The sequence below is a fragment of the Camponotus floridanus genome, unplaced genomic scaffold (assembly GCF_003227725.1).
Source record: "Camponotus floridanus strain SB8 unplaced genomic scaffold, Cflo_v7.5 scaffold139, whole genome shotgun sequence".
NCBI lineage: Eukaryota > Metazoa > Arthropoda > Insecta > Hymenoptera > Formicidae > Camponotus > Camponotus floridanus.
Window position 1 is genome coordinate 351,721 of NW_020229258.1, and position 25,354 is coordinate 377,074.

General features: G+C 32.5%; 1 protein-coding gene across 4 annotated transcripts in view; it reads right to left on the reverse strand.

The window, feature by feature from the left end:
* LOC105252304 (semaphorin-1A) overlaps window positions 1-25,354 on the reverse strand; it is a 204,539-nt gene that overhangs the window by 150,335 nt on the left and 28,850 nt on the right. For all 4 annotated transcript variants that reach the window (XM_011259622.3, XM_011259624.3, XM_011259619.3 and 1 more), the window contains one exon: window positions 13,268-13,445. In XM_011259622.3, coding sequence (XP_011257924.1) covers window positions 13,268-13,364 — 97 coding nt within the window. In that variant the 5' untranslated portion in view covers window positions 13,365-13,445. The remainder of the gene's footprint in view (window positions 1-13,267; window positions 13,446-25,354) is intronic.

Below are 25,354 nucleotides of genomic sequence, written 5' to 3' on the forward strand. Positions count from 1 at the left end.
GGATATCCCCCCCTCCCTCGTTCGAGGCCGAGGAACGAACCTAATATCGCACGAAGCGTTTACGCAATTTGGACAAAAAATTCAGACGACGTCGCTTGTTATCGACGTGCATTTCGAGAGAGCTCTCCTCCGCATCCCGGAGCTTTATACTTGACTCACGTGTGTTGCACGTCATACGTGTATGCGCCCGACCACGCTTGTCTCGTTCATCTCTTTTATTTCATATTGGTGTATCTCCGGAAAGCGATGTCCCGCGGCTATATCGCCGTTCGCAAGTACCGACAAGTACCCCTGCGTGCAGCATCTGCAATTTTCTGCACGCCGCGTATGTTTTCCACACCCACGCAGTTTTCTCCACGTGTGCTTAAGCGCTTTTACGCTCGCAGCTCCTCGCTGTCAAATGTTTATGCGACAACGAGGGCTGGGAAATTAGACGCGTTCAAGCTTTCGTCTATCTATCGAGTGGCGAAAAATGTTCAGCAAATTGAAAGAGTACAAAACAGTCGGAGATTCCCTCTTCTTTACGTTTTATTTGTACGTTTTATTTGTTGATATTTTTGTATATCTTTGTGGAAAATTTGTAATTAACACGTTAGATGTCATGTTTGTTTTTTTTTCTTTTTTTGCAAATTCTTGAGGCATTAATATTCGCCAATTATAACGAAATTCGAGTTCCTCAATTCTTACAAGTTTCTATTTTTACATATTTTATCCTCAAATTAAACATGTTTCTAACATTTTTAATTTAAAGTTGAGTAAGGATTACGATCTTATCGCTTTCAATTCGCACTTTTAAAGTTTAGTTTTCCCAATAAATTCTCTTTTCACGCGATTAATTATGATTTATGGGCACTTAACCGACCGATGCTTAAATTTTTTTTGGGAGGGGAAGATTAATATTTTGCAATTAAAAATTGTTCTACGAATTTTTCATTTCTCGCAAGTTTCTATTCTTACATATTTTGATAAATTAAAAATGTTTCCAACATTTCTAACTCAAAATTGAGTAATGATTACGATCTTATCGCTTTCAATTCGCACTTTTAAAGTTTAGTTTTCCCAATAAATTCTCTTTTCACGCGATTAATCATGATTTATGTGCAATTGATCGATGCTTAAATTTTTTTTTTGGGGGGGGAAGATTAATATTCTTCAATTGACAAAATTGTTCTACGAATTTTTCATTTCTCGCAAGTTTCTATTCTTACACATTTTGATAAATTAAAAATGTTTCTAACATTTCTAACACAAAATTGAGGATTACGATTTTATCATCGCTCCCAGTTCACATTTTTAAAAAAATCGAATTTTGCCAAAAAGCCCTCTTTTCACGATTAATCGTTTCTGATTTACGTGCAATTGACTGGCGCTTAAATTAATGAAGAACCTACTTGGAATCGGCCGAAAAATCCCGAGAGAAAAAGCTGTTTCGCGAATCCCGAATCTGGAACACGGTCCGGTGTAATTGTCAGTTATCTCCTCATTTGTAAATTCTATCACGAACGGTAGATTGTGTGTGTGTGTATCCGGTGGGGAGGAGAAACAAAACAGAGTAATTACTGATGTTACCTTCGTCTCGCTTCACGACACGCGGAATTAGTATACATCGCGTACACAAATATTCCGGGCATTCACGCGACTACCTCCTCCCCCTCCCCTCCTCCCTCGCCGCCGCCGCCCCCTCATCCGAATGAAATGTTCACGATATCGATCGGGTTGCGGATTTATCGCCGTTTAAATGCTTATCGGGAGTCAGCTTTTGTTTTATACGCTGAAAACTTGCCATCGATCGCGCGGTGTCCGACTGCAACAAATTAACGAGTCGATGCGCATGCATACGTATATCGTGTACGTGTCTCGCGGTGTCTCGTTTTTTTTTTATTACATTTGGTTTGTTCCGAATAAGATATCCGCACATGCAAGTTTCTGGGTCTCGGCTCGCAGCTGTAGACAAATAGCAGCGAGTCCGGACATTGCACGTCGTAAGATACATTCGCTTACTTTGCTCACGACAGATTCCGCACCTGTAATCCTCACCTTTACCTATATCGACCTTGCGCTATCGCTCCGAAATCATCCGACTCCGATAAATGTGCGCATAGCTCGCGGTAGCCAGGCATGCAATCGCTGGGACGTTTCGCGTTTTATAGCGAATTTATAGCTCATTTTTATCGCCTTCCATTACGATTGCCGCATAAACAAGAATGTAATAAATATTACTTTGGCGATATCATCTCTGATTTAACATAATTATTAAAAGCGTCACGAACGTCATAAATAACAATATAATTATTATTAATTATTAATAACATAATATTATTAATTATTTTGACAAAATTTTGATTAGTAAATTATTGATTAAACGATACATTTGTGTTTGATGACTCGATTTTAATTTTTAATTCGGGGATGTGTTTCTAGCTTAGTAGGATCATTGTTCCTCGATGATTCTTAATTCTTAATGTCATTATTTATACATATTTTAATTAAGCTTTAAATTAAAGCTTTGTTATAAAGCAAATTGGCTTTAATTGATTCATCTCTAGATTAATTTTCAGAAAGTCTTTTTCCTCACTCAATTATAATTCGAAAATTATTTATACCCAAACACTTTTTCATTTAGATGACATTGAATCTGAAGAGATGCATCAAGATGTAATTCAATATTAGATTCCCATTTTAAAATTGCGCAATCGATATTTTTATTAATATTCTTATATAGATTTTACTTGGATGAAAAATTAACATAAAAATATACAATATATTTATGTGGAATAACCGATCGATGGAAAATTTTTCTCAAGAGGAGAAACGACGGAAATGTCTATAAGAAACACGGAAACCGGCTGTGTAATGCGAAATAAAAATTATTGAATCGTTAATTTCACTTTCGCACGAAAACGTGTGCTCCTCCATACATACATGTATACACATATATAGATACTTTCTCTATTCAATTTATATTCCCGATGTATAATATCCCTTGCCTTATATCACTATGCGAGTAATTTCCTAGCGCTACCGACCAAACTGCGAATGTCAGACGAGGTACTAAATACATCCAGCTGTTATAAATTACGGTCTTCATAGGATCCGTAACCAGGCGACCTAGTTTATCGTGTTACAGAATCATCTCCAAGAGCGCGACATAATACGCTGCTAAATACAGCATTAAATAAATTAGCGAACAGCAAACTCATTCATTACAATAATCAACGAATAATCATTTATCTATATTTCTGCAAAATTTTAAACGATCGATAATTTGCGAGCGACTTCGGGACAAAAATATGTATAATTTATTAATTTTTAATCATGTCTTATAAAGTTGTCACACGTGTGTATGTTCTCTTATGTATACGGAAAGTGTGTATCAGATGACAAACTGTCATATTTATCTCAAGATATATAATCGATTATCTAAACATTTCAATCACATATACGTGATTACATACATGTTACACGTGTGTACAACAATATCTTGTTTCTCTTTGCATTTCGCTGATTTTATCAACCAAATATTTTGGTTGATCTCGAGCACAAACAACACGCTTGAATAATTGAGGAAAATCTTCTCTGATACGCGCGAAAACTAACGTCAATTATTAAATTAAAAAAGAAATGAAACGAATTTATTGTATCAGGGGGGGGGCGACTTAAATTTCTTTTCCGATATGTCCGATCGATCAGACATTACACAGGCGTTCCGCACGGCATGTGCAAATCACAAATTGATCCTGCGGTACGGTGAGATGAGGCGAGGTGAGGCGCGGTGAGATGAGGCGAGGTGAGGTGCACCGATCGGTCGGATGAACGTTGATCGCGAGGACGAAAGGGGCGTCGTCCTCGCGAGACGATCAATCACCTCGCGAAAGCATTCTTCTCTTTCTTCTTTTACTACATCTCTCGTTCCGCTGAAATCGCTCGTCAGCCGCAGGACTGTTGGTTGAACGAACGAGAATACACTCGACTATTTTCATGGTGCCAACACAACGATAGTTATCTGCTACGGGAATAGATCCTAAACCTATACCGACTATCAGATTACTTTCCGCGATTGAATTTACGAAAGTTTCTAATTAAATGATTTTTATATATATATATGTTTCCCTCTCTTGTTATTTTTTTTACAAGAAGCTAATTATTCATTTGTTTTCATTTTTAAAATGATTCTTCTTGTGTTATCTATTTTCGTATTTATCATGTATAATTTTAAAGGTATCCTATAGCTATTTTATTACTTATTCTTTAAATAATTTAATCAGGTAATTCGATTCTGTTAAAATATTTATTTAATATTTCCATTTATACGCCATATTCTGTACGTCATTAATGTTCGTGACATATTTTGATGTTCGTAATATAAATTAAACATTTTTTTTTAAATTTCCACTATTTTTAAAGAAAATGATTTATAACATTATTTCGTTTCATTAAGTATTTATAAAATTAATAAAAAAAATATATTTTCATTCAAACTTTCATATATTATATTTTTAATAAATGTAGTAATATATTATAAATCATAAAATCATTTTATTATTTGAGAAAAAAGAATATAAAGATTCAGAAAAAAACAGCAAATAAATTATAATTAATTATAACTTATCTGCAAATTAATTAATTTGTCCATTTGCACGATCTCTCATTTTGCGAGAGTATTAAAATACTTGAACAAAGATTCCGCTCGAAAAGCGGTTGATGGAATATATTATCTCTATTGACGACAAAATAATTCGCATTAATTATTTCGTGTTCGCCAACTAACGTTCAAGTTTCAATCAAAATATCTCACAATCTGAATTATCACATTATGCTTCGACCGTAGATTCTTTGACAAATAAACTTTGCGAATAAACTTCTTCTTAGAAATCCTTAATATAATGTCATTATATATTTGCTATAATTTCTTCCCTTTAAAGTACTACTATAATATTTAAATATATAATTGAGTTCATGTTAAAGTTAAGTCTATTTAATCTCAAAAACAACATTTTCCTAGCTACTTATACTTTATAAAAGCATACTTCCAAAATAGTTTAATTTGCAATGTTTATTAATTAAATTTAAGCTTGCATTAATTAGAATCAAAATTTTACTATGTTTATTTGTTCGATTTTCAGAGACTGAAAAATTTAAATATAATCATATATTCAAAAAGATATTTGTTCCGGAAAAGATTAAACCGACGTAATTTTGCAATATAAAATTCATTAGTGTAATTAATTGTTTTACAATTTTCGCTGAGAGAATCATAAATAAAATTTTATATTAACATTATATATATATATATATATATATATATATATTTCCCTCTCCTCCCGCCACACACCATACGCAAAGTATGATCATCGCGAATTATAAAATTCTCTTCATGTAGAAAACCTACCATACTTTTTACTCTTTTTCACGTATCATATTATTCAAAGAAAGTGATAAATTTGTAATAAAATAATAAATCGTATTAAATTTATAAACTTAATCGAGAAAAATATGGTATTTATTTTACTTATTTGGTATTTATTCTAAATATATGTCTAAAAATAATTTTAAATTCTTTATTATCGATTTATTACGTCTCTCGTGGCAAATAAAAAACCTTATTAAAAAAAGTGCCAACTAAAATATTTAATATTTAGTTTAACTTATTCGTGCTTATAACAAGACTCATTAATATCGATATTTTTGCTCAGAAAAAAAATTTACTTTCAATTAACCAAACAGTGCAATCGCAAAGAAAGTTGGCCGATTTATTTTCGAATTCTGCTCTATACACAATAGTTGTGCGTAGAGTGAAAGAACGAGAGATCTAATTCTCATCCCTTATTTATCTCGACTGGTTATTATTCGTCGTTCGAGCGCGGTGCAAAATTTGTACACAGAACTCACAAGGCAAAGAAAATATTTTCTTTGAGACGGTCAGCGGACGTGCTACTACGCAGATATTTGCCGAATACATATAAGGCAGGTTCGCATACGTATCTAAACGCGAGAATAGAATAGCTCGCGTTTGATCTCGTAGTTTCAGTTCTACTTCCGGCGTATGTAAGGGTATTTACGTGAATGTAAATCTCCTGTACTCATATATGTCTTTGGCATACGCCACTAAATGGGAAACTGATGCAGAATTAAGTTACTCGCTAGTTACACAGACGCAGTTTCTCATCGCTTCCGAACCTAAATCAACTTCATAATTATATATGATATAATTTAGCATTATAAGCAAACGTAGTTCTCATCAAAGTTTATGGTTGTCAGGATCAAAATGTCCACAAAAATTTAATATCTTATTGTCATCCATAATACCTAAAATGTAATACCATTAACAAAAATTCTTTTCAATTTCTTTTAATTAACAGGCCTCTTTATTTAACTTTTTAAATCAATTTGGAAATAATGTTTCTTTAATAACAGTATGGGAGGGAGGAAGAGTAATTCACATTTTTCAAATTTTTAGCATTGTATATCTTTGTATATAATTAATGTAGAATTTAAGATTAATTGAAAAACTGAAGTTAATTAAAACATTCTCATTTACTTCCTCCTTTTAAGCTTAAAAAAATGCCACATGTAAAAAGTTTGCCAAATGTCACATTTGCAATGTTAATTAATCAGAAATTAAAAATGAGATTGATTCAAAAGAATCTGAAAAGACTTATGGTCTTAAGATAATTTTTATGACACGTGTATTTTATGTATTACGTATTATGTAAATATACATTAAATCAAGATATATTTTCAAGATATATACGATCTTATGTTTTGTTTAACAAAAATAAATTTTGAAAAATTTTGAAAAATATATATATTTATATATATATAAAATAAATTTTATATATATATATATATATATATAAAATAAAATTTTGAAAAATATATATATTTATATATATATAAAAATAAATTTTATATATATATATAAAATAAAATTTTTATAACATTATCAAAATATCTTACATAATAATTTATCCGAAATAAGCAATATATGTAAAGCTACAGAACTGTAAAAGTAATTAAATTCTATTAATTTAATTTAATTTAATAAATTAATAAAAATAAAAACTTCCAGAATAAAACATTATTTCCTAGTAATGTTTAAAATATTAGAAAAGAGAAAATTATGTAAATGGTACATGAAATATTACGCAATAATAGATTTTAATAATACATATTTTTTTTACATTTTACTTAATGAATTAAATAAATGTAAGAAAAATATATCTAACGCGTATATAAATTAATATCCATTATTAATTAAAAACACACAATTATTGAAAAATAATTTAATTTAATTTAATAAAAATTTCAAAATCTACTATGTCCGCGAAATGAATTCAACGTGGTAAAAAAAAAAAAAATAGAAAGGATATAGGGGAAAAAAGCCCGAGGACGATAGAAATAAAAATTTCCATTTTTCGCTGCTAATTTATCGAAACTATTTAGTTCAATTCGGCAGAAATAAATTCGAGGCTATTCTCTAGAACGGAATTACTTTAGCGAATCATCGATGGCATATTCAACGAGGATACGTTATATCGGGTGCCTTATCGTTTATGGTACATTTACGATTACTTAATAAACTTCTAGCCCGAAGTCCAAATATAACCCACATGCAATATCCAAGGAAAATCGGAAGAGTAATTTAAACTTGAGCGAATCGGAATTATTACAAAGGTATAAACTGACCTTTTTCAGTGCACGCGAATTTAACACACGATGTAGAGCAGAATACACAGACTGTGACCCTCGAATACAGACATGGCTTGTTGTTGTTGCCATCTCCAAGCTTAACAAAGTTCTTTCAAGCCCTAACGAGCTTACTCTCGGCGAGAGCTGGTCAAGTGTACGGCTTCCGTCGTCGCAAATGATTAATCTACCTAACCCGACTCGAGATACTACTTACATTCCGATCGTATGTACGTAGTTGGATGATGGCGGTTTCTTTTCTCCAAGATAATGTCCAGAGAAATATATTTATATATTATCGCGCTGTTTTATACAAGACACTGTAAACGACTTAATATTCAGTAGATGAATCTCTTTCATAGTAACGCATCATGTCTAGATGTTGATTTATAGAGCGGTTCTCTGTAGATGATGTACACCGCGCTTTACTCGAGAAAGAAAATAGGAAGACAAGGTAAAATGCTTAAACAAGTCGTTTGTCTCTAAACACATTATTTTCATAAAAACAAAACGCTTCGCGCACCAGAGAATCAGCGATATCAAAAGATCATCTCCTGTATATTAAAACTGATTGTAATAAAAGAATAGTTGTCAATAAATTGTTTGTACTCTCATCGCAATAAAATCTATTCGAAATCTATTCGAAAAAAAGAACAAGATTATTTTCATCTTACTGCAAATCTCTTGCAAATATACGTATTAATAAAATTATTATTAAATTATTAATAAATACATTAGGATAACTTTCTTTCTTTCTTTCCACAAATTTTTACAAGAGCACATTCATGTGGCATCTTTTCGCGTGAATAAAATAAAATATTAGAAATTGAAAAATATAATCGTTGGATAAAACCGTAATAAAAAAAGAGCAATGGATTTTCTTCTATAAAATCAAGCTAAAACAATTGCAAATATTCAATAATGAATGATTCAAGGCGATACAGCTCTGGTGGAATTTGGTGTAAAAATTCCTCGAGATATTTTTCAGCCATTTGTTCGATGCTTAGTATACATCGCGTGGGAAAGCATTCAATAATTTCAATTGATCGCAAATATATTAATAAAATTATTATATTAAATTTATTATTAAATGACGTATCAATAAAATTATTGTTAAATCTTATTATTAAAAATATATTAATAAAATTATTATATTAAATTTATCATCAAATTATGTATCGATACAATTATTATTAAATTATTAACAAATAATCAAGAATATTTTTCTCTCTTTCTGTTTACAAGAGCGCACTCGTATGGCATCTTTTCGCGTAAATATAAAACATTAAAGGATTAAAAGAATATAATCGCACGAGATAGAAACGCATCGCGTAAACAGAACACACAATTTTCCTTTGTGAATAAAATCCAACTAAAACAATTACTCAATAATGAGAGTAACGCAAGACAGCTCTCGTGTTCAATTCTCCGGAAAAGTCCCTCGAGACGTTCCTTTTCCTGATGGCATTTGTTCGACGCCTAGTGTACATCGCGTGGGAGAGAGTCCAATTTCACCTGGATCGGTCAACTACGTACGTACGTACGTATGTACGTACATACGTACATACGTACGTACGTAATTCCCTCCTTCCCTCCCCCTCCTCCGCCTGCCACCCGTACCTCCAGCGTAATTGAATACTCAATAGGATTTACCAAAGCGGGCCGCGGCGTCGCGTCGCGTCGCGTCGAGCCGATCGACAGGACACACGCCAATATTTGATCCGCGTCAAAAGCTCCGAGGCGAATCCACCACCAACACGGCGGCGGATTTTCAACGGTCGTTAACCCCCGCCGTGTGTGTCTCGCCGCCGCAACGCGCGATCCTCCCCCTGTCTCTCTCACTCTATCCACCTCTCTTTCTGGTCGAGTAAACTTCCGAAAAGCCGTCATCCCGATTTGTCGGAAATTATCGATTGTATCTTTGTTTACGACGCGTGCGACCTGGCCGAGGACGTCGACGAGGATCTATGCGATGTTTTTTTTCTCTCTCTCGATAGGTTCGAAATAAATTTCCGAGCGACACACACGGTCGAACCTGATTCTTTCTCTCTGTCTCTCTCTCTCTCTCTCTGTCTGTTAACGTTTTGTAGTAAGGCGATAAAATAACGCGTGTCGTAACGTTATTGCACCTGCATACACGTGCGCAATAACACGAACATAAATCTTTTGTTTTCACTTCGAAATGTCATCATCGCCAACAGCGTGAAATTCTGTCAAGAGGCGTTAGAAATCTAGCACTATCGCAGATCGTATATTTCGCATCTTTCTTCGGGAAAAATATTTTTTTCATAAATTTTTACAATTTCAAAATCGCACAATAAAACAATCCATTATAAATTTATAATATTTAGTCACGAGCGTAACACTTGCTTTACATGTGAGACGCCGAAAATGTTTCCCAAAAAGAAAGACATGAAAAATGTTTTTTTCACAAATTTTTATGTCAAAATATTTTCTTCCTAAATTTTTATAATGTCAAAATATTTTTCTCATTTTTATAATGTAAATCGTTCAATAAAATTTAAACAATCCATTATAAATTTATAATATTTAGTCACGAGCGTAACATTTCCTCTGCAATATATAGAGAACCGAAAATGTTTCCCACAAAAAGAAAGACGTGAAAAGTTTCAAAACTGTAATCAATTAAAAAAAGAGACCGCCCCAAAGTGCACGCTTTAAAAATGGAAAGACAAAAAATCCAACTGTATTTAAAATCGAATTCTTCCAGCAAATTGCTCGAGCTGAAATTTGAATTTAGATAAAAAATATTTAACGATAAAACTTTCGACATCTAGTCGAAATTATCAATCAATTACGTGTTAAAACTTGCACTTAAGTTTTGCTCCCTTATGCTCGTGCCTGTGTAATATCCACATCGCCTCCATGTTTAGCTTTATCGGCCTATCCGTTTTGAGGTATGTTCGCGCCACGAGACAACCAAATCCACAGGTGTGGTCGAAAGGGTGCTCACATCGCGCGCAAGTGCCTTTGAATTGGTAGGGGTCAGCCCGTTGTGACAACGCGTTGAATACGCTGTCAAAGGCAGAGGTATGAAAGTCGCCGACTACATATCCGGATACAATGCGACCTCTCGAAAGGACAGAATAGCCCAGGTCGTCGCGATCTAGAAGACGACAACCATTTTCCGTCGTCGTTACTACCCCGTTTCACACAATTCTTTTCCACCCTCCTCCACCTCCATGAAAATTAAGTCGCGGGTTAACCGGCGCCAGTTGGAGATCGTGATAAACGGCCACCCAGTGGATAGTGTTCTTATCTGCACTATCCTTTTCCTCCTCCCCTCCTCCTCCACTTTAACCAATTTTTTTTCGAGCACTCTGGAGATTCCGTGCGAGAAAGAGAGGGAGAGAGAAACGCATGCTCTGAATAAATTCAGACTTTTACGTGGCTGTCGCGAAATTGGGGATCAAGATTATTTCATATATCTCGTAACTTTGGGAAATATAAAGTCTAAGTGAATTGAAAACTGTTCGTGTTCCACATCGTTTTACAATCCATATCTTTGGGAGATAAAAAGATTACAATGCGCTAAAGAAATCAATTCTACAACCGGTTTGCGAATCGACTTGATCGATTCGAGACATTCTTTAATCTTCAAGATCTTAAATCTTTCTCTACTTGTAGCACAAAATTTAATTGAATGTCACATCCTTTTTACATACATTAATAATTAAATTTCATTAATTAATATTTAATTAAAATTTATTTTTATTATTATTTTTATTTTATTTTATTATTATTAATTTTATTATTATTTAATTTTAATACTGAATTTATTGACAACTATTCTTTATAAATAAAAATTTTTTCAAAAGTAAAAGTCCATTTGAAAAATGAAGAACAGAAAGAGTACGTTTGCAAAATTTAGTCTATAATATTGTCAGAGTAGAAAATGATCGTCTGCTATAAATAATAGCGCGCGATAAATTCGTGATCAGGTAGACCTGTGAGTCTATCGGACGCTCTCACGATTAGATTAATTTTAATTGAACGTCTATGTATATATCCTAAAAGGCCAGCTACTGTCAATTTACTAACTCGATAAATCTATAAAATAGCGAGGTGAAAGTGTGGCTACATTTTATTAAATTCCGTCTCGCAAAAGGCTATTGTGTGGCATCGCGTCGCGCCAAATTTAGTAATGGATCATTATTGAATCCTGCAGCGAAAGTGCGAATATTGAAATTTACTTAATTACTTTTATCAACGGCGCAATATGGATCCACCATTCTTACTTCCTGTACGATATTAATGATTCTGAATTTTGCATAAAAAATGACGGTAGGAAATACTGTTACAAGCCGGGATGATACAATATATTCTGATAAAAATATTTTGGCGAAATATTTTTGTGTAAAATTATTTTGAAAACATAAAATGTGCAAATAAATATTTGCACATTTTATGTTTTTGTAATGTAAATAAAAAAAATTGAGTTACATCATTTACGTTTCTAGAATTACTTTGGCACACAATTATCAAAAATCTTTACAAATTGTCGATGTAATTTGGTAATAATTGGAAAGACTTATATGTACCTATACATAATTAATTATATTCAAAAAGTCAATATTCAAAATTAAATATTAATGTGTGTATGAAAAAATGATAACGGTCAATCAAAGTTCTTATATTAATCTCATTATATATGTATACATATATATAATATTTAAACCTAAATATAGGTTTTTCATTATTCGCACTTTCTCTATATTTATATTATATTTATGATTTCCATATTAATCTATGATTTATAATTAAAACTATGATATTAAATGTCTCTACGATAAATATCTGTTAATTGTTTTTTAAAAAAGTATTTGAACGCTTAATTCTCTATAGTTACTCTCATTTTATATATAATCTACAGTTACTTTCATTTCACATATAATTTTTATTGGACTGGAAATATTAAACAGAGTTCTCTTAAGCTGTCTTTTTCACATCTTTTTGAATAACTTTTGGTACTAAAATTGAGAATAGAGCAGTAAATTAATAACTAAATAGCACTAATTCCATGATAGTTTCCAATCCAATTTGCCGCGGTTATAAGTACTAGTTTAACAGAGATTATCTTGTGGTAGATATTGAAACTAATGGATGGCAACTAACTGTCAAAGCATATTGCTTAATGTGTTATCATTTCTGAGATCAATATTATCATACAAAACAATAAATAAATATTTAATATAATATTATTTAAGTTGCCATTATATTCAAGCATATGTGAAAAGTCTATGCATGAAAATTTTTTTTTTCTATACAAATTGCTTTTTAAATCTGTATATATTATTACAAAATAAAGAAATACTTTTACAATTCTTTCTACTGTTTAATTCATTTTTCTACTGTTTAATTCATTTTTTTACTATTTAATTCCTTTTTCTACTGTTTAATTCATTTTTTTTCAATATAATGGTCTAAAAAAGTAAGTTTTAAGCCAAAATTTCAATATCTAACAACGGATGCAGTTCTCAATAATATGTGAAAATGAATTGACTGCTTATGCTTAATTAAAACGTTGCAAGACGAATGTTTCTGTTCAAATATTACTCACGATGTTTGATGTGCAGTCTAGGAATGGGGTCCTGCGGCCAAGCCACATTTTGCGCAGCTAAGCTGATTAAAGTCAAAATTTGCAGCGACGCATCCATCCTGGAAACAAATGGTCCTGCAGGATATCCGAATCAACGATAACTTTCACGCTTCATTATCGCCTCCACCGATTGTCATTTCTGTAATTACACAACAAAATCGATACATGTACATTTGTATAATTAAATTAACATAAAATTATATTATTAGAATAACAAGTTATATACGTTCATTTCATATAATTACTTTTACATTTTATATTTTATACGAATGCATGCACGTAAAAAAATGATTACAAAAAAGAATCTACGGCCATTGAACCTTCATTTTCCATATAATTATCACATTGTTATTAAATTTAATATAATGAAATAATTTAATGAAATAAATAAATAAAGAAAAATATTTATATTAATAAAATTATTATCTAAAATTAAAAATCATTAATTAATAATATTTTCCCAATATTTAACCACCCTTATATGTCGTTTTTATGGCAAAACGCTTTTATTATTATTTTATTTGATTATTGCTCACTAACAGTATCATCATATTACGTAGGAATTTGCATCGCGGAATCCAAGATAATATATTACTTTGAGAAAATTGAGTTCTTTAGCGTATGCGCAATGCACTGTGTGTACCGGTACTCCAAATTGAAAGCATGTATTCTTTACAGAACGGAGGTGAAACGGAGAGGAATAGGTTTTTGTCCTCTTTTTCTGGGGGTGCGCGCGCGCAAAACTTGTATATGCATATCTTCTCGTAGAAGAAAACTACTACTTGGAATAAGTAAGGGAGAGCACAAGGTAGGATAAAAGGCTAACGAAGGAACGGTAGACGACCACCGACTGCAACGACGACGATGAAGAAGACGACAATGTTATGCATTATGCAGAGAGGTCGCCAGCTCGAGTTTCTATTTGTCCGGGGGCCGTAGTATAGTACCGTCTTACTACCTGGAGTACGTTCAAGATTAACGTAAAGTATCGAATACTCGTGTATTTTCGTATATAAGATGTTTAGAAAATATGCAGCCAAGGTTCCATAATATTATATTGAAATAGTGAGGTGTGTAGCTGGGAAAAAAAATGTGTTTTCATATCAAAATGCGTCTAAAGTAATTTTTCTTCAGTCGCTTTTTCAGTCAGCTACGTAATCTGTCCAAGAGAGATCAAACAATTGTTTTAACATTGGTCTTATTAGATTGATACATAAAATATATATATATAAAAAATTATGAATGATTTCCCTAGAGAAGCTAGAAACTATTGCATAGTTTCTAAGTATAAAGTCTACATCTGAATTGCATGCAAAAATTATAACGCTAATTATATTTCATATTTAATGCGCTATTCCCGAGATTAAAGAATTATATAACTTCATAATAAAAATTGATTTTCTCTTCTTAATAATTTATTAAATTTCAGATATTTAAGGGAAGCTCAATTACTGCTTGAATTTGATTAATAAAAATTTACATGGAAAGTGGCTGCGCATTTTCTAAACAACCAATCTCCGAAAGCTCTCGCACATAAGTGCTTGGGGCCAAATTTTGGAGCGCTCGTCATGTTTTTCCCGAAAGTGTCCACCAAAGTAAACGAAGCAAAATTCCAACAATCAACTCTAAACGTCAATTCACTCACGCGGGTTTATAAGCAGCGCGACAATAAGGCCAGGAGGATCAGAACTGACAATAGTTGCATATAATGTTGTTCAAGTATTGATTAATCTCGATCAATTGATTCGCGATACAATCGTCAATTGTATATCGCGTATATTCCGATAGGACAAAGCGCATTACTTGACATCTGGCACATGACAAATTCATGATCACTTTGCGGCAACGAAGCTGCTCGAGCGATCTAATAAAATCAGATCGTGAATCACGTTAGAACGGAAATGAAGGGAGGAGGAAAGAGGGGAAGGAAAAAAAAAAGAAATGAACGTTTCTCCGCGGATTCGCGTCGTGTTTGCCGTGATGTTTGCAAGAGCGAGGGAGAACGCGCCTCGTGCAAGGCGTGGCTCGCCCTACTTTCGCGAGAGATACGACAGACGAGTTGCAGATCGAGAGAGTCACTTCCCTGCAGCGTCTCGTCCCGAGCAGCAGCAGCAGTCGTCGCTTTTCGATTCCGTGTGCACGCACACCGAAAATGAGACTTTCTCTTACATTAGACGGTACGCGAACTCCATTCGCGCGTTTACAAACAACGGGAAAGCTCTCCAGCTCGATCGCCGGATGCTCTCTCTCTCTCTCTTTCTCTCTCTCTCTCTCTTTAGCTCTCCGTCTCTTTCTCGATGTGTGATGCAGAGAAAGATATCTAATTTTCCACATAGCACAGATGCACGATATGTAGCGGATATGTAGACACGGAATCCGCAAAGGAACTGCGCGATTACAACTCCAATTTCGGAACTCGAGATTGTTAGATCCATCGCGGAGTAAAATTGTTGATGTAAAAAATTATGTTTCTTTCTTTATTTCGGGAATAAACGATGTTTAATACTTGGCTGCTAATCTCTCAATATTGTATTCAATTATATCTTTATACATGTACTGCATATATTATACTTTAAATCTTTAGCTGAGAGCAAATAAATTATGCGAATAAAGCTCCTTTTAATGTATTCGGTTTTCATTCGTAAGAAAATTTTCAAATTGTTGATCTTTAACACGCACGCACAAAATTTGATATTTAATTACTTAGAATCCTAATATTTTACACCATAATATTTTAAATAAATTTATTATTATTTCTATTATTTTATAATAAATTTTAATAAATTTATTATAAATTTATTAATATATTTTATTGAAATTATATAGTATATATTATATATTTATGTATATAGGATACTAAATTTTGGAATATATTCGGTTATATTGCATAATTAATATGCTGCGCAATAAATATATATGTTATATATAATTAATTTAATTATTTCAAATATTATAATATCCAATAATATTTTATGTTACATGTATACATAAATATATATAATTTACTGTATATCATTAATGAAAAACAATGTTTAGACGAAATACAAAGAGATGTAGGTGTTACGCAAAAACTTCATTTTTATTGAATTTACCGTTATTCCATAATTGTTTATTTCCTGTCGCAATTAATTATTTTAATTTGTTTAATTGCTATCTTGACGTTATTTCGGATTACATTCTTGACGACAATATTATTTGTAAAACACTCATATATGTAGTAAATATGCCGAGCTTTAGCAGATAGGTTATTATTGTAAACATCGTAATTGATAAATATCAGAGTACATCCAAACTCTCTCTCTCTCTCTCTCTCTTTTACTCTCTCTTTCTCCCAGTCAAATAATTATTTACTAAATTATCTCGCAATACATTCCTATCCTGTTGCAATAATACATCAATTTGAGCGTTAATCTTCACATTCGGAGTGTGCACGCACGATATGATACAAATTCCACTTTTTCGCTAATTATCAGAAAAGACAATCAAAAAGAGCGAAAGCGGAATTATGGAGCTTTCAAAACTGTTGCAAACAAAATATAAAATTCGTGCCACGCATTTTAACGATGCACACCTTTTTTTAACTATGTACATGCATATGTAGGGTGTAACATCAACAAAGATTTACGATGCGCTCGAAAAAACGGGCGGAGAACATAAAGCGAGAGCAAGAGGTGCACGAAAGGGGGTGGAAGGGTGAAAAGGCAAGTCGCGAGAGACGCGAGGCGTAGCCTCTCGTGGGTAAAACTTTGACCAACAACCTACTGGAAATGGAGAACGCGAGTTGCTGCAGCCGAGGCCCCCTTTCCCCCTTCACCGGTTTAATTATCCATGCGCTTTGTGCGTGTATGGTTGCTCCAACAAGAGCAACGGCAATGGCACAAATGGCGGTATGAGAGCGTGATTGCTCGGACCGTAGATAGCGTAGCAGTGCGATTAATCTCTGTTCAACAAGCCGGCGATCAAAGTAAAAACAGCGTCGAGCGGCGAGCCGCTCTCTCCGTCTTACGTGTAATTTTCGACGAAAATTCTAACTGAAAATTCGAGCTGAAATCCTAAAGGATTTCTCGTCGACACGCTCACCAGTTTGTTTGTCCGCTTGTCTGTTTGTTGCAGCAACAAAGATAGACGCGTGCGCTCCTCGTCGTTTATTCCTTCCGGCAGAAACAAACGGCATCCGAGACTGCATGCGGCGACATTTTTCTCGTCGAGAACGTGTAACTCTCTTTTTCCCCTTTTTTCAATTTAAAAATAGCGTTTATTTATCATTAAACGACGTTAAATTGTAATAGAAAGGACTTTAATTAAAGGTTTTTGTGCTCTCTTACAACAGTTATTTCGGTTACACGTTTTTCGAAAATATATTTCATTATATGTATGAAACATTCGAAATTTTTAAATTGAGTTAAAGCAAAGTAATCGCACACAAAGAAACGTTGTTACGTGTGAAATTATTTTATTAAAATTGGAAAAAATATAGAAAGCAATAATAACAATTTTGTTGATATTTTTCTAATTTTTTGAAAAAAATACAAAATTTTATTAACAATATGCGACAAATTTCATTACATATTATCGTATTGAAAAAGCTTAAGAGGAAATTAAAATCATTGTTTTTATGTAATGAAATTTTTATAATAAATATAATAAAAATGAAACATATATAAAAATAAAATGCTAATTATTAATTTAACACGAAATAAATAATTAATGTTAAAAAATAAATATAAAAATTTTGATAAATTGCACTTTAAAAGTACAGACAACAAAATCGTATTTTTTAATTATTTGTTAAATAAGTTTATACTAAACTTATTGTAACATTTAAATAATATTTCCTATTGAGATTTTATCGAATTATATAGAAAGATATCATAGTCAAGTTTTGACAGAGAATAGATTATGTCAATGTTCGATGAGGGAGAAAAAGAGCCAGCCAAGAGAATTTTGTCCCATTTGCTAAAATAATTATTTACTCGGTAAATTTTCTCTTCTCTCTCTCATTTTGATGGCGTATCCCCCATCTTCTTATCTGTTTTCGTCTCATAACTTCGGTCAATTTCGTCGCCAAGTCTAGTTCTCTCGATTTTTCCGCTTCCGGCGAATTTTCACATTCGCAAAAATTGCTACTTCTGATTTCAACGAGTCGTTGGAAAAGTGGAAAAGTTTCTTTTCATTCTCGTGCACTACGCTAAAAGGGCGGAGAGACATTGAAGCTGCCAACGGAGGAAAATGGCACGATCGAACGTACGATCGTCCGATGTCGAATGCAGATAATAATCTACATAAAGTTAATTCTCGCGTGACCAGGATTTCAAGATGTAGTTAGATATAACTAAATTCATATCGGTATTTGATATTCCACCAAATTGCCGTTAAACCGGTAATTTCCAGATTCAAGAGAGTTTGATTTCCCGAAATATCTAACGGATAAATTTTTATATTTATACGTGCAAATATGTCTGTACTAAACAGTATTTATAGAACATTCCTACTATGAGAAACACGAACTTTTTGCAAAAGCTGTTCCAACGATTAATTCTACATTATCACGAATGATTATAATTGCATATATAACTTGTACTATCTACTGGATTTTCTAATTTCATTTCTATTTAAATATCTCATAAGATACAAAAACCGTTGCATTTAATTTATTATGGTAATATTCCGTTATGTGAATGAAGGAGAAGGGGGCAGAGGAAGGAATAGCTTAAGATTTATCGAAGAACATAATCTTTGTTTAATGAATAAAGCGTATTCTTGCGTTATTAATTAATTCTGATTAAAATTCCAAAGTTAAATTTTAATGAAGATAAAGCCGATTTAATTCCTCCAAAGTTAAATTTTAGCGAAAATAAAGCCGATTCAAAATTAATTAAAAGATCTTATTTTGTAATGTCTATTATGTATAATAAATAAAAATAACAAAGAAAGTAAAGAATGATAAAGAAACAACAAAAAATAAAAAATAATAAAAAAAAATAATTTAAAAAAATTATATTATATTTAATAATAGAAATATTTTCTTAAAATATACAGTTAGTATATTTTTCGTTAAAATATACATTACGCTGTAAATAATTAATTTTTTGACAAAATACATTGTTATTATTAATATCTACTTTTTCAAAAATCTATATCTATCTGACTTTTTATTTTATATTCCAATCTTTTTATTCTATATACACTACACTTTTGGTGCAGTCATCAAAATATTAACCGATATCATCAGCTATTGTGCATCTCGGATGTTGGAATCGACCCAGTCTATTATTTGTATCATATGTAATAAGAAAGGCACACGATTAACTTATCACATATACCGTTTCTAATCATATTCTCGTTCTAGTTTTCCGTTTCTATCATTCTATATAACATTCAAAGAGAAATCATAGAAAGCGCACTGTAGAATAAATGTTTTCATTTACATTTATTTAAAAAGAAGATTAAAAGATAACAGAGCTATACATTATTCGTGTTTCAAGTTCAAGTTAAGTTTTATTAATTTCTGCGAGTAAGAGAGAAATTGTGTAGACACAACGCAATGCGGTTATAATAAGGAATACAAATCTTTTATACTCCTTACAATTCCCTATAATTATCTTTTATAATTACATATGCTTTTTCATAATTATATACGTTTGTACAGTTATTTATATAAAAAACAGAATTATACCTGTCTTTACTCACTGTAAAATATTTGCTTTTACTTGTGAATCGAATACTTGTAATGACAAGTGCCTCATTCATAATTTTTCTCTTATAGCTCATTGTTATAACTCACGGTTATAACATTTATAACTTCATTTCTAACTTTATCTTAGATATCATTTCCGTTCCAAATCCCGCTCAAATGTGCACATTGTGAAGCGAAAAGTGGAAAAAAAGAAAGACGAAGAGAAAAAGAAGTGTAAGGCGAAGGAGAAGATAAGTCTGGTAGTTGAAAGACGGCCAAAGCGAGCAAAAGATATCCACGACAGAGCGGATGAATGAGACTATCAGTGGTCTTTCAGCCAGCAGGTAGGCAATGATTAATAAGTAACGTCGATTTCGTTCAAAGTGCGGCTATGCCGAAACTTCAAAGCATCCCCCATCACCCTGTCGCAGAAACAATCGCATATAAATAGAATTTATTTCGAGAAATGTGTGAAATGGTGATTATAACTCGAGAAAACTAAGCAAATCTAAAATGCACAATATTAGCGAATAATTCCCTTTTCGATTCCCATTTCTATTAAATCAATCTCTGATTAAAAAAAGTAAAAATAAAAAAAAGTTTAATGATAAATGATAAAATAAAAAGTAGATATAAAATAGTAAAAAAGAACATAATAAGTACGAAAATAAAAAGAAAAAAATTTTTTAAACAACAAATAAAAATCTAAAATAAAAAATAATTAAATAAAAAAAATAAAAAAACAAAAAGTAAATAAAATAAAACAAAAATATTAAGTAATAAAAAAATACGCTTACGTCAGTGAAACTAAATGCAAAGTATTAATTATAATTGCATATTTTCTATTTAAAAAAATCATATATATAATTTCGTGGATTCTAAATTTCATAAATTCAGATTCGCATGAATTGTCGAGTCTGTCACCGTGATATTGTTTACGCTCCAGAAACATTTGATTTCTCCGTTTCAAATAGTCCGAGGCTCAAATTCGTGGCAATCTTTTTTGACGTAAAATTTATCGTGTCATTAAATAAAAATATTCCTTAAAGATGACATCCGGGAAAAAATGTCGTGCATTTTCTTTTTGCCTCTCTCTAAGGAAGCCATAAAATAATTGTACCCAAGTTATTAACGTTCTTTCTATGTTACTATTTATAATAACGATGATAAATAAATTCACTACCTTTCCTTCATAGGTAAGTAATTATCAATTAATTTCAGCACAAAGGAGCTTTTCCCAGCGGAAGTTATGCTCAGAAGTGAAGTTAATAATATGTTAGCCGATACATCTGTGATATCTCACACTCCGGAACTGCATATTAATATTGCATTACTTCAATTACAGAAGCGCAAACTTTCAGAATTATATGTTACAGCTTTTTATCTTCTCTCTCTATTTTTCTCTCGTAACGGAGAAAAATAACAATAAGCAACAAAAATGAAATCGACGAATATAAAGTTGCGGAAAATGGCAAAAATTGGAACTGGTAAAAATCACATTATGCATTTATCAAAATAAATCATATTATGCGCATTTTGAATGTAATAATACAATACAGTTTTTCTGTTTTTCCTCCGATAATATGATAAAACTTTTGGAGCCGATTCTCTTTATTTCTCCGAATAGCCGTTTTAATTAAAGCATATAATCGAAAAATTAATAATCAAAATGCAAATGTGTGTCGATTTGATAAACTGTATATAAACTTCAAAAATAATCGAAGCATAATTAATTGCTTCGCAAATTGACAAACTCTTACGTTTAAAATCAAACTCAGCAGCAGAAATACATCCAATTTTCTGAATTTACTTCTTTTAGAAATAGATCACGAAACAAACATCTGGGGAATGATATTTACTAACTCGAGCAATTACGCATTCACAGAGGCAGAAAGTAAACTTATTACGAATTGAAAATTGTCGTAATCATAATATTTTACTTTCTACCGTGCATGTATCTGTTACAAAGTCAATCGAATATTCTATCTCGCATACAATTTAAGAAAAATTAAAAATATATTTTATCTGGTACACAACAGTATACATGGATGAAATTTTTCTTTATTTCAAAATTATATCAATCAATATGAGATTTAAACTTGATACAAAAAATGTATAGAAAATTGAAAATATAAACTTGTATTGTATGAAAATTATAATTTTGCTATTCTGAATTAAGATAATGTTTGACATTAATTATACAATTGCTTTCGCGCAAAACTGTATAACTTTTATAAACTATCTATTGATTGATAATCGCAAATATTAGAATTTTATTTTCAAAACAATCAACCTACTTTCTACTTTTTTTAATTACTTGAGGTAATTTAAGAAAATTAATTTAAGCGGATAAATGAACATATCGATTGGCACTCGCGCGAGTTTCTGAATATCCAAGTGTGTTTCGAAATCAGGGTACAAAGTTACCGGAGCATCGCGACAGCCGTATTAGCGGGAAGCAAGTGCAATGACAAAGTCGGGAATGCGAAGTAAGGAGGGAGGAGGCAGGTAGGTGAACACGGCAGGGCGATTTAAAGCGACCAACCAAGTCATGCTAGGGCCGACTCCCCGTGAATGAATATTCAGAGGCGACCGAGAACCGCGGAGAGAACGTGGTCTTGGTGCCCCGAGTGACCTCTCGTGGAAACGGCCGAGTGAAATGGTCCAAATCACGGAGAATATTCAGATTTTGCTCTGGGCGAATTACTTCTATTACATATAGCTCACGTGTGATCACGAGCGTTGCCACACGGGTACTTATGTCAGCGGGAAAATCCGAGTTTTCGCTATATAAGTCTCTGCAAGAATATCCGAGAGCCATCGCTTCTTATCTTTACATACGTGGTAAAAAGCTTACATACAGCATACGTCGATAATTTCACCTTTTACATACGTATCTCTCTCCTATTGCATAAATCATAAAGAGTAAATTTAATTGGAACAGCGACCCGATGCAAAATTGATGAATTTTATAAACTCTCAACTAGTTTTATAATAATATCAATGTATATGCATAGAAAGTAAGATGAAAATCATGTCTGGAATAAAATACCTTGTACGATCAAGATTTGTTTGAGAAGAATTTAACAAGGAATTTTGCGAACTGGAAAATTCTGATTTTGATGAAACTCATGTGAAGGAAGGTAAATAGATGAATTTAGAAATTTTCGATCCAAAATCGATTCGGAAGGGATGAAATACCTCAAATGTAGAACGACGTTTTGCGACCTTTCTCGATATACTTCCAAAATTATGCAAGATATAAAAAATATGATAAGAATATGTCCTTATTTAAGCACATTAATAAAATAATTTTTTGAAGATTTTAAGAGAATTTTTTTTAGAAATTATTTTTAAAAAATTTTATTAACGCGATTATTAGAGATGTTCTTATGATCAAATTGTTCATCCCCAGAATCATTTTTGACAACTGAAAATTTTTAAATTACTTTAAAAATTTCGTAAATTTATTTCATTTTTTTCCCTTACATGTGTGTAAAATTTCATCAAAATTAGAATTCTCTAGTTTGCGAGATTCCCTTGTAAGAGTCGAAATTAAATAGCATTGCTGTTCTCATTGCAAATGCTGCAGATGCTGCGAATAATATACATGCATACTTTACATGTCGCACAGATTTACGCTCCAACATTTGTTAATTTATACTGGCAAAAAGAGGAAATGATTAAAAAAACAATAAATTGCAATTAAAATTGGAAATAATTACAAGGTAATTTCCATAACAAAGTGATAATTACCATTTCTCAAAAATTGCATTATTTTGGGCAAAATTCTTTTCTCTTAAAATCAGTAATTTTCACTCCAAAAAAAAATTTCTTTTTTCCAATATTCTGAAAATATATTAAATTATTTAGTTGGTTTACGCATCATTTCATATACATGAGATACCCTTTAAAAGGATCGTGTTTTTATTTTCCAAATGGCTGTGTTTATTAAAAGTTTTGCTTTAATTTTAATGGTTTTGCTGTGAAAATTTCACATGGACATGACCGTTTCGTCGAAAACTACATCATTTTCATAAAACTAAGAGAGACAAATTTTAATAATTGCGCAACCCTAATGAATACCTTGATATTAAATTTAAAAAAAATTTGATACGTATATCTCTTGTACATAAATCATACACAAATAATTAACAATGGTATTTAAATATTCACAAAAAAAGATATTCTGTTTTCAATCACGCATACATAAATCTTACAATTAATCAAGGACCACAAGTACATTATTTCGTAGAATTGCAACAATGGCACCGATATACTTATCTCGGATGAAAGAGTAAACGGTATCGCTCCCAGATATCCTCCCCCTAATATCCTGCTGAGATACTTCGCGATAATTTCGTTCGACTTTGAAAATGTGTACGTATACACGTTAAATCAGCGGATATCCCCCTCGCTACTTTGCAAGCGACATTTTCGATAATCCCGGCGCTCGCACAATCTCCATGCGCGCCCGTGGGCGCTTTTACAGCCTGCGTCGATTGCGCTTGTTAGGGCTCGTGGAGGCTGCAGGTTACCGACTTGCAACTCGAGACTCTCGCAAGGGCTGCATCTCGGATTGCAAGGCTACGGTTGGTTAGAACGGGACACAATACCGCCTACGTGCAAAGTGGTTTCCTCTATCTTAGAACGCCCTAGCATCCCCCATATATGCGGGGGCCGTTTAAATTTACACGACGCGTAAACTTTGTGAAAATTTGCGTACGTAATAATACTCGCGGGGATTTCGGCTGGATAAACTGACACGACTTGAGATTTCGCGACTGACGATGAAAGGAGTGCGCTGTCACGCGTGTGCGTGCAAATTTTACTTCAAATACTCCGATAATTTTCTTCCTGTCAACGAGCGAGGGAGTAATATTCAAAATAAGATAGATGTACAAGAGAGAGCCGGCGTGGATGGTATTACATTCAAACAAAACAAACACTCGTATATGGTGACGCATCGTATCGCATGATTTCGTTAGCTTTCAAGTTTTTTTTTTTAACTTTTTTTTTGGAGATGCGCAAACGAAAATTCCAAAATTCGTGTACAAACAATGTGTAATCAAATGACGTAAAAAAATTGAATTTTTCCATACGCGGGGAATTAACTTCTCACATGGGTGCCATCTTGTCCTGTCAAAAAGAGAGAGAGAGAGAGAGAGAGAGAGACAGAAAATGAAAGAAATAGAAATTATGAGACGAGTCGGACGAGATATTAGGCATGCGATAAAAACGAGCGGACACGCCTGGAGCGCGGAAAAAAGCAGAGGTACCGAAATTTCGTGCAGGGCGTACTGCACACCAGGGAAATTGCCGAGTATAATGGACAAATGATAATTTAGAGTAGCGCGACGTACGATAAATGA